At 52.4% G+C, this 12,882-nt stretch overlaps 1 protein-coding gene across 13 annotated transcripts in view; it reads right to left on the bottom strand.

Annotated features, from left to right (window-relative positions):
* Nucleotides 1-533: 533 nt before the first annotated feature.
* FARP1 (FERM, ARH/RhoGEF and pleckstrin domain protein 1) overlaps nucleotides 534-12,882 on the bottom strand; it is a 309,639-nt gene continuing 297,290 nt past the window's right edge. For all 13 annotated transcript variants that reach the window (XM_086330336.1, XM_086330340.1, XM_086330332.1 and 10 more), the window contains 8 exons: nucleotides 9,313-9,381; nucleotides 8,960-9,049; nucleotides 8,223-8,305; nucleotides 8,011-8,123; nucleotides 7,366-7,529; nucleotides 4,132-4,239; nucleotides 3,611-3,762; nucleotides 534-2,022 (listed from right to left, as the gene is read on the bottom strand). In XM_086330336.1, the coding sequence (XP_086186462.1) occupies nucleotides 1,941-2,022; nucleotides 3,611-3,762; nucleotides 4,132-4,239; nucleotides 7,366-7,529; nucleotides 8,011-8,123; nucleotides 8,223-8,305; nucleotides 8,960-9,049; nucleotides 9,313-9,381 (861 nt within the window). In that variant the 3' untranslated portion in view covers nucleotides 534-1,940. The remainder of the gene's footprint in view (nucleotides 2,023-3,610; nucleotides 3,763-4,131; nucleotides 4,240-7,365; nucleotides 7,530-8,010; nucleotides 8,124-8,222; nucleotides 8,306-8,959; nucleotides 9,050-9,312; nucleotides 9,382-12,882) is intronic.

The following is a 12,882-nucleotide window of genomic DNA, read 5'->3' as shown; positions in this document are numbered from 1 at the left end:
AAAAACTGTTCAGACTGGTTTTCCTGCTTGTTTATTAAGAAATGTGTTTTATATGCGACCCCTCGATGGCATGTTTAACAGCAGCCTGAATGGGCTGAGGTGGAGGGTGTCCCTGAAACCCAGTGTTTCCAGCAGCTTGGGGGTGGTGTGAATCACCCCCGTGATCTGGACTTGGGTTCTCTCTGACATCGCAGAGGGACACAGGTAGGTGTGAACAGAAGACTGACCTAGGAGACGACTTCTCCCCAAGCCTCGTAGAGGTGAGTGACCAGGGAGGCTTCTGAAGATGCTCGGGGACTGGGATCAAATGGGTGCTGGTCCTCCCCATCTCGCCCCCTCAGCCCTAAATCTTCCAGAGCCACGACAGGCCTCTTGGAAATATTCTGCTTCCCCAGTTGGGAGAAGCAGATGAAACTTATCAGATTCCAAGTTTTTCCAAAGACGCTGTCTTCGCCCCTTCATCCCCGCTCCCCGTGACCAGTCCCCTCCCCAACCCACCAGCCCGAGAGGTAGTTAAAAGACACGAGACAAGATTGGTTGTTTTGCCTTAAAACTTGAGTGTGCTGGATTGTGGCGTGAGGTATTTTTTTTAATTCCCTTTTGTTAGTACTTAAAACGATCTGTACAGATTGTAAGGCACGTGACTCACACATCTTGAGTTCCTCATCCATCTGTGTGTGTCCGCGTACGCCGGTCACAGCGCCTCCCAAGTTGGGCTCCTCCTGTCGGTGTCTTAGGTGAGGGTTCCCCATCGCCCCCCGCCCCCCACAGGGGCTCAAAAGTATCAAGGGAATGGCGGCCACCTGATTCCCCATGGAGACAGGCAAACGGATTTTGACTGGCGGCCCCAGCGGTCACTGGAGCCCTGTTCCCTGTGTCGTCCGACTATCAAGGATGTGCAATGTCACATGTCCATCCATAGCCCAGGCCTGGGGGTGGTGAGTATCAAAAGGAGGAAAGAATGGTTTGTGAAGACAGGCACGAGATATATATATACTACTATGAGTGTGCAGTTCTAAACCACAGTTGCAGGAGGACACAGGTATGATTGTGGGGGAGTACGCACCACAACTCGGAGCCCCCGCACCCACGCCCCAACACAGCACAGATGGCCCTGGCCACTGACATACACGTTCTCATGCTTGTGAAACAGCAAAACACCACGGTTTACTACCCTCCCCTCGACACGGCACTCGGTACACTTGACAGTCCAGAGAGCTTCTCTCAACAAAAAACAACCCACCACACCTCGTAAATAGCCATCACTTCAACAATTTGGTCAACCTACGCCAAGAAGTAGGTCTGGGAACCAGCGTCTCCCTGGAGCCTGAAGCCCCCAGTGGGATACAAGGATGCTGCAAATTGCTTGTTTTATCAAAGAAGTAAAATCCTACGAATTTCCTATCATTATAAAAGTAGAAAGATTGGGGTGGGGGGGAAACCCAAATCTGAAAATGATCTCATTTGTTAAGACTGTGCCACGTGTATTGCAAACACTGGAAAACCCATTTCGTAAAATGCAGCAACCTAGAAATTAAAAACCCCCCAAGTTTTAAGGAAAAAAAACACTTGCCCTGTCTTTTGGTTGAACAGATGTGTTGGTACTGCTTTAAGGGGCAGCCGTGGAGGAAAAAATGTCATTTGGCACTATCTCCATGACAGTGTTTTAATACTGGCACGGGCTGAAGAGAGCCCACCTAGGGGCCAAGACGCTGCCCGCAGCAGAGATGGCGCGGGTGCAGCCCCGTGCAGGTGTGAGATACCAGCTGAAAAGACAAGGTTTAAAAATGGTCCTGTGGGGACAGGTGAGAGTTGCTGCGAAACCATGTTTTTTTGTTTTCCAGACAGGTGTTAATTTTACTAGGCTTCATTAATACAGAAGAGAGGAAATGCCTGCCAAGAGTCACCACGGCTGAAGCAATCCACACGTGTCCCCACCATCAATACACGTGAGATTCCTTGTGACTCGGGGCGTGGGCACGTGAGGCCGAGCTGGTGGCACTTCGGATCACCTCCATCCACCTAGGATGAGAAAGAGAAATAACTGTCAGGGCCTGCGAAAAGGTGCTTGCTTTGTTACAGCTCCTGACCCTTGGCAGTTACTCATAAAGCCACACACAATCGTAAATGAACTCCTAGCTCCCAGGTAAAAAAACCAAGGTGGGGGGGTAGGGGGTAAGGGTTCCTCCTGGTACTCCTGAGGAACCCACTTTGAGAACCACTAACTTGGGCACACTCACCCTGCAGAAGTGCCCGAGGTGGGGCTGCATTGCCCACTCCTAATCCTCCTCAGGACAATGGGTGGGGCCCCATCCTGCTTCGAGGGAATACCATTTTATACATTCAAGTATTTGCAGTACAGGGCTGCTGCTGAGCACATCCATCCTCCCCCCACCACCCCCACAACAAAGCCTCTGGTCCGAAACGTCAGTAGTGCCTGATAGAGAAAACTCGGGGCGGTAGGCCCAGCTTCCTGCCTTTGTGGAGATTAGAGGGCTTAAGAACAAGAAAGTGAAGTCGCTGAGTTGTGTCCAACTTGCGACTCCTAGCCTACCATGCTCCTCCATACATGAAATTTTCCAGGCAAGAGTACTAGAGCGGGTAGCCATTCCCTTCTCCAGGATCTTCCCCACCCAGAGATCGAACCCCGTCTCCTGGATTGCAGGCAGATGCTTTACCATCTGAGCCACCAGGGAAGACAGTCCCTAATCCCAGGCTCCTACCCCTGCCAGGCGATGTTACCCTTGCCATAGCAGCGACATTATCTCAGTTTTCCAACCCAGAATCACATTTGAGGACTGCTAATCCCCAGGCTCACTTTTTAGGCAGTGTCGCTTAGGGACCACTGCTCTGGGATGTCTCAGGCACCTTCAACCCTGGTTTTAAACCTCTGTGCTCTTTGCAGCAAGCTAACTTTACTAGGGCTTGTGCATGGATCATAACTGGCGCAACGATCAGAAAGCCTTGTGGGCTCACGGCAGTGGGGCCAGGAGAGAAATACCCTAATAGGGGTGGTTTGGCACTGACAACTGCTCTCACAGCCTGCCCCACGATGTAAGACCCAGAAGACTCAGAACTTGTACTTGAATGTGGGCAAATGAGCTAGCCTGGCTCCTTTTGTTCCATCTCTTGGCTAAAAGGAAGACCACTGCCCCTGGGTCTCTATACCATGGAGCCAGTCTCATTGATCAGGGAACTCTCAGGGGCACTGGGATTTTTTTTTTTTTTCTTCCTCATGTTGTCTTTTGACCTGAAACTTAGCCTTTGGGCCACTAAAGGACTAAGTGGCCCGAAGGACTAAGCTACTTTTGCCATTAACTGAAAAACAAGTTCAAAACCAAAAAGTGTGCCATGCGTAGTGTGTGAACAAGCATCCAGGTTAAGAGCTGATGCTTCCAGGGAAACTCACGCTTCCATTATCCCAGGAAAACAGGTGCGTCCTTGCAATGGCCAGAGGGAACCCAGATCTTATGCGATACTTTCATTTTAAAGAAGCGGGTGTCCAGGCTGCAGGTAGCTGCTGCTAGGGTGGCCTTACCGCTCACTCGCTTGGGAGACAGCCCACAGCTCAGAAGTGTCCTCCTGTCTGCAGGTGCCCGGGAACACTTACCTTTCAAACGTGTATTCGCTTTCGGCCCTGAAGTAGTACACGTGGGACTTGAAATGCAGCTTGAACACGTAATCTTTGTGGATGTCCTCGGACTCCGAGGGGATGGTGAGCGAGTAGCCAAGCAGAGGCAGGCTGGCAAGGGGGTGATTGTCCTGGAAAGAGGGTGGGGGGGTGTTTTGGAGAGGCGGCCGCAAGCGTGGAGCCTGCCCGCAGCCTCTCACCCTACCATGGTCAGTTTTAGCTGAGAGGTCCTGGCCTGGATGGGTTAGCTGGACACCAGCGTGTTGGCCACCTGTTAAAGCCATCCCCCCCCTCCCTTGTCCAACCGGCAGACAGATGGCCCTTTTCAAGGTGGAAAGCCTCCACTTGGACCTGAGGGGTCTCTGATGGCTGTGCCCTTGCATGGCCTGGCTGGGCGGCTCAAGGGTCAAGTTCTTCATCCTTCCAGAGGAAAGCTGCCTGTCCCCCAAGCACAGAGGGTGCTGGGGGAGACTCCTTCAGCATCTACCCCAGCCACCTACCTGGTGCGATTTGTAGAAGAAGAGGCAGAAGTTCGTGAAGACCACCCACAGCTTCTGCCACCCGTTGCTGTTTTTGAATTTCCTCAGCAGGTTCCCAGACAGCTGATTCTGCAAGACAGGGAGGCCTGGAAGGAGTACAGGTGGGGGCGCCCCTGCTCTGGGCCGTGACCCTGAAAACGGCCTTTCTCCCTGGTAGGGGGCGAAACCCTTGGGAGAGTGACTATATGAACCTGGTTTAACTTTCCTGTCTCTGGTTGAATGATGTCCTCCAGTAATATCTTGAAGCCCTAACTCCCCACTCCGGTACCTCCCAATGGGACCTTACAGGGAAATAGGGTCATCAGATGTAGAATGAGGAGGATACGGGCCCGTATCCACTATGGCTGACGTCCTCATGAGGAGGAGAGGACGTGCCTAGGTGGACGGAGGCTGACTCAAGTGATGTGTCTACAACCCCCAAACACCAAGGCCGGCCCTCAACCACAGAAGCCAGGGAGGCAAGGAAACTTCCTGCCACACAGGCTTCAGAGGGAGTCTGCACCTCTAGCCACACTTATGTCTGGATTTCTGACCTCCAGGACAAACCTGTTGGCGGTGCTTGTTACAGCATCTCTGAGAAAGGACCCCTCCCTGTCCTAAGTTCTAGGGAGCCCCACGCCAGCCAGCGGCTCCTGACCGCCACCTGGTGGCCGTGGCTGGAACATGGGTTTCAGCGCAGTGCCTCCTTGCCCAGTCCTCTGCCCTGCACAGCACTGGTGGGACCAGGCATTCCTGAACTCACATCACTGTGCACTCCCAGCCGAGTCCTCCCTCCAGAGCCCCCTTGTCACCTCTCAGAGGACCCTAAGAAGGTGCCTACACGAATCTGACAAGCCAGCAGCTCCTTGCCAGGAAGACTCAACGAAAAGAAGTGGTGACGATCACATAGTCTTGTCATCGCCACCAATAAATCGTTCACTTCAAAAAGGTGAAAAGGGCAAACTCAGAATAGAAATATATACATATATACACAACTATACCTGTCTGCTGTACTCTCTCCTTTTGGGACTCGTCTGTATTTACTCAAACAGGCACTTTTAATTAATGCCCCTATGAAAAGAGTTTAAATGGCTCTGACGACAGGTTGCCCGTGGTCTGATGGGGAAACGGAGTGAAGGAAGGAAGCAGAGCTGTTGCCCAGGGGCACTGCAGACAGTGTGCCACCACCCCTTCTGGCAGGTGAGCATGGCAACCAAGTGGTGCTTTGATGCTTCTGCAATACCGTTAAGGTTCCATACAAGCCTCACTGTAGACGAATGAGATTAGCACGTTTTCTTTTTCTTATGCTGCTTATTTTTTTATACTGAATCCAAAAACTTCCTCCAGACAGAGTCCAAAAAAACCTTTCTCTTGGCTGCAGTTGTCTTTGGAACTGCCACCTTAAAACCACTGGCACTGGCCCGGGGCTCACTTCCACGGGCTGCAGCCCTCAGCAGATTTCTCCTCCAAGGATCACAAAGCAAGTATTTGGATCTCTGTAATAACTATTCAAAAATGGAAAACCCCATTCTTCGCTGACAGGCTAGAACCAGGCAGGAGGTGGGCAGGATCTGGGCTGTGGTCACCACATGCTGACCGGCTCTGCCATTCAGCTGACCCCGCACACCCGGGGCTGCCGCACAAGGCCGACTGTCACCCAGAGGGCTGTGTCTGGGCGGCGTCCTGTGCGCCCCCAGGGATTAAAGAGGCGCTTTCTTACCGAATTCTCTACTTCTCTAGGGCCTGACTACACGTTTTAAAGGTGAGCATAAAGTGAGGCAAAGAGGATTTCTCATGCACAGCACAGCCCTTTCCCCCTGGCCTCGCCTGGACAGCAGATCTGATCAGGTATCTCTTCAGGGAAGATCACTGGTTCTTCTTCCCTGCTCCTTCCTTGCTGGAAACATCCCTGTTCCCTGGAGGAAATCCCTGGTTGGCAAGCTCTGCCAACAGATGCAGTGGGAAGTGTGAATGGAGGGAGGAGGAGGATGGGTATTTTCTTGGGAAGAGCGAGCCCCTCCCTCTCCGGAGTGGGGCGGGGGGTGGTTCACTGACAGCCTAGCCCATCCAAAGGCCAGGGACAGCGGGCACAGAGTCCCCTGAGGATGTTTTGAGAAGGAAGCATGCATTTTAAAACATTTTCTGAAAAAAAAAATAAAAATAAAAAAATTTTCTGTAGCAGGGCAACTCAATAAAAGCACTTGTCTGGAACTGACAGTCACTGCCAGAGAATCATCTTGGACAACCCTATCCATCAAGACAGTCAGCTTCCCTGGTGGCTCAGACAGTAAAGAATCCACCTGCAATGCGGCAGATCCCTGGGTTGGGAGAATCCCCTGGAGGAAGGCATGACAACCCACTCCAATATTCTTGCCTGGAGAATCCCCATGGACAGAGAACCCTGGCAGGCTACTGTTCATAGGGTTGCAAAGAGTCGGACATGACTGAGCAACTAAGCATGTCCATCAAGAAACCTTAGGCACAGTCCTAGTACTGTTGATTCAAAAAGTAAATGAACTGCTGTTCTTGGCTCACCATCTCTTATGTGACATCTTTTGGACCAGGCGTACCTGGGGATCCAGAACTTGTCAGGTTTTAGAAAGATTCCCCCAGTGCCTCTCCTCCCTAGCACCCCAGGCAGTGGAGTCTGGGGCTACAGCACAGAATCTGATTCTTCAGCAAAACAGGGGCACCCACAAAACCAGTAAACAGCCTCCTGCCGCCAATGGGCTATGTCTGTAACATAATGGTTTTAGAAGGTCCTGGGCTTTGCGTTTTCTGAAAGGTTAGGGATTATGAATCTGGACTGGGGGATGCTTAGAGAATAGGGTTTGGAGAGTTCTGGAAGGTTCCTGGCCCCAGACACGCCAGAGAGCGGGCTTCTCGCAAGTTCTCCCATGAACACCACCTACCGAGGTCCTGGCTGGCTGCAGCTTCCCGACCACACTGCCTCCCTGCACCCGACTCGGGTGCTGGGGGGCTCCAGGGTGCCGCCAGCACAGGGCTTGGGTGGCCCAGCCCCGACTTCCCGGTGCCGACACACAAAAAAACCACATGGACCATCTCTGCCCTACGACTGACTCCACGAGAGAAGAGGTCCAGGGGAGCAAGAGAAAACCATAAGCGTGCAGTCAGCCTGGGGGTGGACTGAGGCCCAGGCCCGCGGTCCCGCAGCAGCCCCGCCGCGCACGCGCAGTAGGCCGCGCCCGGCCCTACCTCCACCGCCACGCTGAAGTCCACCATGGACACGCTGGTGTTGCGGTGCCAGCATACGTGCACCATGGTGTTGCCGCGGTGCGGGGCCTGGCGCTCCAGCGAGGTGCGCGACGCACTGAGGTCGTCCTCCGACTCCTGGTCGCCCGCCGCCTCCTCGGGGGACTCTGCCGGGGGGGGGGGGGGGGGGGGAGGCGAAAGGGGAGCTTCCATGCTTCCATCTCTGCCCTCCAAGAAGCGCAAAAAGGCCTTTTCCCGCCTGCTCCCGGGGGTGGGGCCTACGGCGATGCAAAGACAGGGAGAGCCTAGGCAGCCCCCTGGGCAGGAAGTCACATCACAGCAGCGAGGGCTTGTGCTTGGCCAAGGGGCGTCCCACCAGCCCCCCGGCCCGGGAGCCCCTCATAGTATTTTCTCCACCCCCCCAGACGCTGACAAGCAGCAGGGCTGGCCCAGAAAAGGGGATTTCTCTGCTCGCTCGTAACTGCTCAGTTCCTGGATGTTTAGCTTAAAATACAAACATACACTGTGGACATAAGGCGCACCGGTAAGGCGATATTCAGTGCCTAGGATGACCTCCGAGAGCCAGAGTGGTCCCTCTGCATCCTGGCTAATCCCTCCGGGGCCCGGGCCTGTGTGCCCCACACTTACTGTTGTCCGGGGGGCTGCTGGCCAGGAACTCGGGGGCGGGGCCGCTGCTTTTCTCGGCCAAGTCAATGGCCATCTGTATATCTTCCACCCACTTGTCCATCTCCGGCCGAGAACTGGAGGAGAGATGGACGTCAGATTTTTTCCAGGCCATGGGGAGATGGGGGCGGGAGGAAAGAGGGTACCCAGGTCAAAGGTCAGGCTCCCCGAGTTACCTGGCGGCCACCACGATGGACTGGCGCTGGCCCCGCAGAGTCAGGCAGTGGGGGACGCCCCATTCCTCTTCACTTTCCTCCATCTGTAGGGCGAGTGTGGCCGTAAGTTACGGTCAAGCAGGGGGCAGGCCACACTCAGTGCGTTTTCCAAGTTTCACTGAACTGGCTACAGCCCCAAGGGACCAAGTCAGAAAAATCCCATTCGGGAGGGTAAATGCAAGGTGAAAATGCACTATCTTTTTCTCAGCAGAGCCATAGACTTCTCTCTTCCTGACCACTGAGGAGCGTTCCGGGGATAAGCTAGGGAAAGAATCCTATGGACACTGGTTCCTCGTCTGCCTCGCTCACCAAGGCTCACAGAATGTGGACACTCGTCTACGGGGCATTTTGGGGAGAAAGATGGTTTCCTGGTCTTTACTCCCCGTGGGCAGTGTGGTCACAGCTGATCAGGGTCTGGGGGCCAGGCACCAGGCAGTAAGAGGCACGTCCACACCACGAGGCATGACAGCTTGCCTCTTCACCCGACTCCAGAAGAAACAGGGCGTGCATCCCACTGTAGGAGGCGTGCTGTCCCAGGGCCCCTCCAGGGCAGCCCTAGCCAAGCCCAGGTTTTTCACGGAACCCGTGATGCTCTCACTTCCTTATCAAGTCCCTCCGTCCCTTCCTTCCTCGTTGTGTCACTGGCTCCTAGCCCAGAGGACCAGGTCCCCCAGCCCGGGCCCCAGGCGCATACTTACAGTCATGCCGTAGAGCGGGAGCTGCCCGTGGACTTTAAATTGATTCGAGGCCGTCAGCCCCCGGCTGGTGTACAGCAAGACATCGTTGAACTAAAGGAAGGACGACAAGAGCGGCTGAGACGAACGGGCCCGTTTGAAACCAACAAGGGCGGAAACGACTGATACATTTTCAGAACTGTGAAAACCCGTGGACCTCAACATCTCCAGTCTGAGCAGCTTTGACTGCTCTTCCTGCCTCCCACGTATGCCCGCTCTGGGGTGGCTGACGCCCAGTCCCGTGCCCCTTGCTGGTTCCACAGGCCCACATGTCACCGACTGTGATGAGGACAGACAGCTCGGCTCTCACCACTTACCAGGAAGAACATGCGCTGCTGAAGCCCCTTCCCGGAGAGCTTGCTGAGGCTGCCCAGGCGGATGAATTCCTGCAGAGAAAACACACCCACAAGTTGGCTCGGAGCCTGCAGACCTGTGTCCGTGAAGATTCAACAGCCATGTGAGATGCTTCCACCCACCACGGTCCCTTTCATGCTAAAAATCGTAGCGATCACAGCCCCGGTTTACTGAATGCCCAGCTGTGCTGCCTCTCAGCGCCTCCCCTTCCCAGCAACCTGCAAGGCCGAGGCTAACTTCAGCTCCAGTGTCAGACGGGAAGCCGGTGGTCAGAGGTCTATGGGCAGCTTCATACTGGAACCTGTCACCGTGCACCTCACCCCCAGGCCCTGCGGGCTTCCGCTGTGAGGTGACCAAGGACCCAGGAGGGATACAACGGGGCAACAGGGGACCAGGGATGAGAGATATGCCATAGGCAAGAACTATGAGTAGAGGGATCATCTTCACAATTTAAACGCTGGTTATCAAAAACTAGTAACTGTGTTCTAGAATTAAAGAGCCACAAGCAAGAAAGAACAAAAGTCCTGCAAGCTGCAGCCAAGACTTGGCTTGACTAAACAAATCAGTAAAAAATATTAAAAACAAAATAAAATTTTAAAAAGTATTAAAAACAACCCCCCTACTCCCGCCCCCGTCCCACGTCAAGCCCCTGTAAAATAGGAGAAAAAGAAAAGGCCCTTAATATCCTTAAGCTCCATCGGCTTCCTTCTGGAACGAAATTCACAAAGTCTAGGCCTCTGAGTTTTAACCAAATGAACCCCCACTGCACTCCTGGAAGGACTCTTTGGGCACACAATGCCTAGGACAGAAAACACCCTGGGCCCTGGCTCAGGCCAGACTGTGCTGGGGTCTTTTGCCTTGGAAGAAATCCTGCTTCCAGGACGTGACACCCCCATCTCAGCCTGACCCCAGCAAAAGGGTGGCAGGATTATGCCTGAAAGCTGTGTTAGGAATTAGACTGCAGGGAGCGTGAACATCAGATGCTCACTTATAAATTTCAATTTTTCAAATTCCACATGTAGACAAACCTCCTGGAGCCGTCTTTCCACTCATCAGGTAATTTCGATAATTTTTAAAAGACAATCAACTAGCCCTCAGTGTGTGGAACAGCCCACCTTAGAACGTGGCCCTCTGAGGGCCTCGGATCCCTCCTTCCCATTTGGGTCAGGGTTGACTTGAAACACTGAGGGGTCATGAAGCTGGTTGACCCGCAGAAGAACATACAGATAAGGCCAGTCTTGCAGTGTGTACCCAGCACCCCAGTTCTGACTTCAGCTCCATCAATAATGATTTATTAGCACACAGTGTGTTCCTGACATGTGCTGGCTGCTTATATTAGGTCCATGCACAAGCCTGTAAATTCATCCCCATTTTTCAGATAAGGAAACTGAGGAGCAAAATGAGTAAGGAACTTGCCCACACCTGGTCAGTGGGTGAACAGAGCCCACATCTGGTGAAACAAGTCTGTGCCCTGTACAATGCTGTTAGTGTGAAAGGGAACCCGAGAGTCGCTGAGTCGTGTCCGACTCTTTGCGACCCCAGGCACCATACACCCCGTGGAATTCTCCAGGCCAAAGTACTGGAGAGGGTAGCTTTTCCCTTCCCCAGGGGATCTTCCCAACCCAGGGATCGAATCCAGGTCTCCCGCACTGCGGGCGGATCCTTTACCAGCCGAGCCCCCTGGGAAGCCGGCTGTGCTGTGCACTCAGTTACGTTATACTAAGCGTATACGTAGTCTCTTCAAATGAGTGTAGGTGGGAGAAGAGGAAGGTAACGTATTTACTATGTTAGTTTTGCAGATTAAGTCTCATTTGATCCATAATACCTCCTTGGATCTTTGCACAGGAATCAAATGCTTTTCTATCATAGGCATGATGCTATGCTAGTTTTAGAAATCAATCCAACTGTTGGGTTTGTGGCCAATTACCTGTGTCCAGTATTTCTGGGTTACCTTGATGAATTTCTGCGCTCCAAGGTTCTAATTGGTTGGCCCTGAGGAAATTTACTTTAAAGGGAGAATGATAAGTCATGTTCAGTCAGTCACGATTGATATGCCTCTCAGCTGGCCAATTAATTAATACCTACTCTGACCCTGGCCGTAGAGTTAAATGTTCTTCTGGGGTCACTCAGACTCAATCAGAGTGATGAGCTATGTCTCAATCAAAAACTTAACCTCTCGTCTACCAAAAGGAAAACTCCCGCAACTGTGGGCTGGATCCATATGATTAACAGCAGGCTGTGGTCATTTGGCGGAGAAGGCAATGGCACCCCACTCCAGTACTCTTGCCTGGAAAATCTCATGGATGGAGGAGCCTGGTAGGCTGCAGTCCATGGGGTTGCGAAGAGTCGGACACGACTGAGCGACTTCACTTTCACTTTTCACTTTCATGCATTGGAGAAGGAAATGGCAACCCACTCCAGTGTTCTTGCCTGGAGAATCCCAGGGATGGGGGAGCCTGGTGGGCTGCCGTCTACAGGGTCGCAGAGTCGAACATGACTGAAGTGACTTAGCAGCAGTGGTCATTTGGAGAAAGAAATGGCAACCCACTCCAGTATTCTTGCCTGGAGAATCCCATGCAGAGAAGCCTGGCAGGCTACAGTGCATAGGGTCACAAAGAGTCGGACTAAGTGACTAATACACACACCACCTATGACAGAGAAAGTATGGTCCCCATGTTACAGAATGAAAGGAACATTCCAGTAGGTGAGACAGTCCAGTTCTGGTGGAGCCAGAAACTGAACCCAGGGCCACCTGCTCCAATCCACTGCTCTTTTCACAGCACCGTGGAAACTATTTCTCAAAATAAGTTCCTTACAGATGCTCTGTTTGCCATGTAGCATTTAATATGTTAAGTATTTTATAACATCCGAAGTTAAGAGAAAATTATACCGATTCTGCAAGGCTTTAAAGGCTTCTGCATGGATGGGTGAACACGGGTTTTGATGTGCTGAGTCCTGGCAGAATTTTCTCACCAGCAGAGCTGAAGTTAAGTCCCAGCTTTAATTTCCAGCAGACAGTTACCACATAACTCTTCTGACAACATTTTATAGCTGATACTCTGCTCAGCTTTGTAATTAGGCTTCCCAACGGAAAGACCCAATACCCAAAAGGATGAAGGATATTTGTCTGAAGTTTAAGGCAGGTATGACAGATCAAAGAAGCTAAAATAAAATGCCCCTCTGAATCTGGGTTAGGTGTAGTTTGAGACAGGAGAGCTGGTAGAGAAAGTTCCCATATAGAGATCTGATGAGATGGAGCAACTATTTTTAATTCCTGGTCAATGACTGTTTCCTAGGAAGAGAGTTGGAAAAAGGTAGGTTACCCTGTATGTTTAAAATGCCCACTGGCCTGAAGGGAGCATGTTGTGGTCCTGTACTGTGAATGACCTACCTGTCACGCGCATGGAGAAAGTGGAAGTGTTAAGTCATTCAGTTGTGTCTGATTCCTTGTGACTCCATGGACGGAGTTCTCCAAGAACACTGGAGTGGGTTGTCATTCCCTTCTCTAGGGGATCTTCCTGACCCAGGGATCG

The sequence above is a fragment of the Bos grunniens genome, chromosome 12 (assembly GCF_055505025.1).
Source record: "Bos grunniens cultivar Pamir isolate PY7600 chromosome 12, Bosgru_T2T1.0, whole genome shotgun sequence".
NCBI classification, from domain to species: Eukaryota; Metazoa; Chordata; class Mammalia; order Artiodactyla; family Bovidae; genus Bos; species Bos grunniens.
Note: the sequence above shows the minus strand (reverse complement) of the source record. Positions and strands in the feature narration are given on the sequence as shown.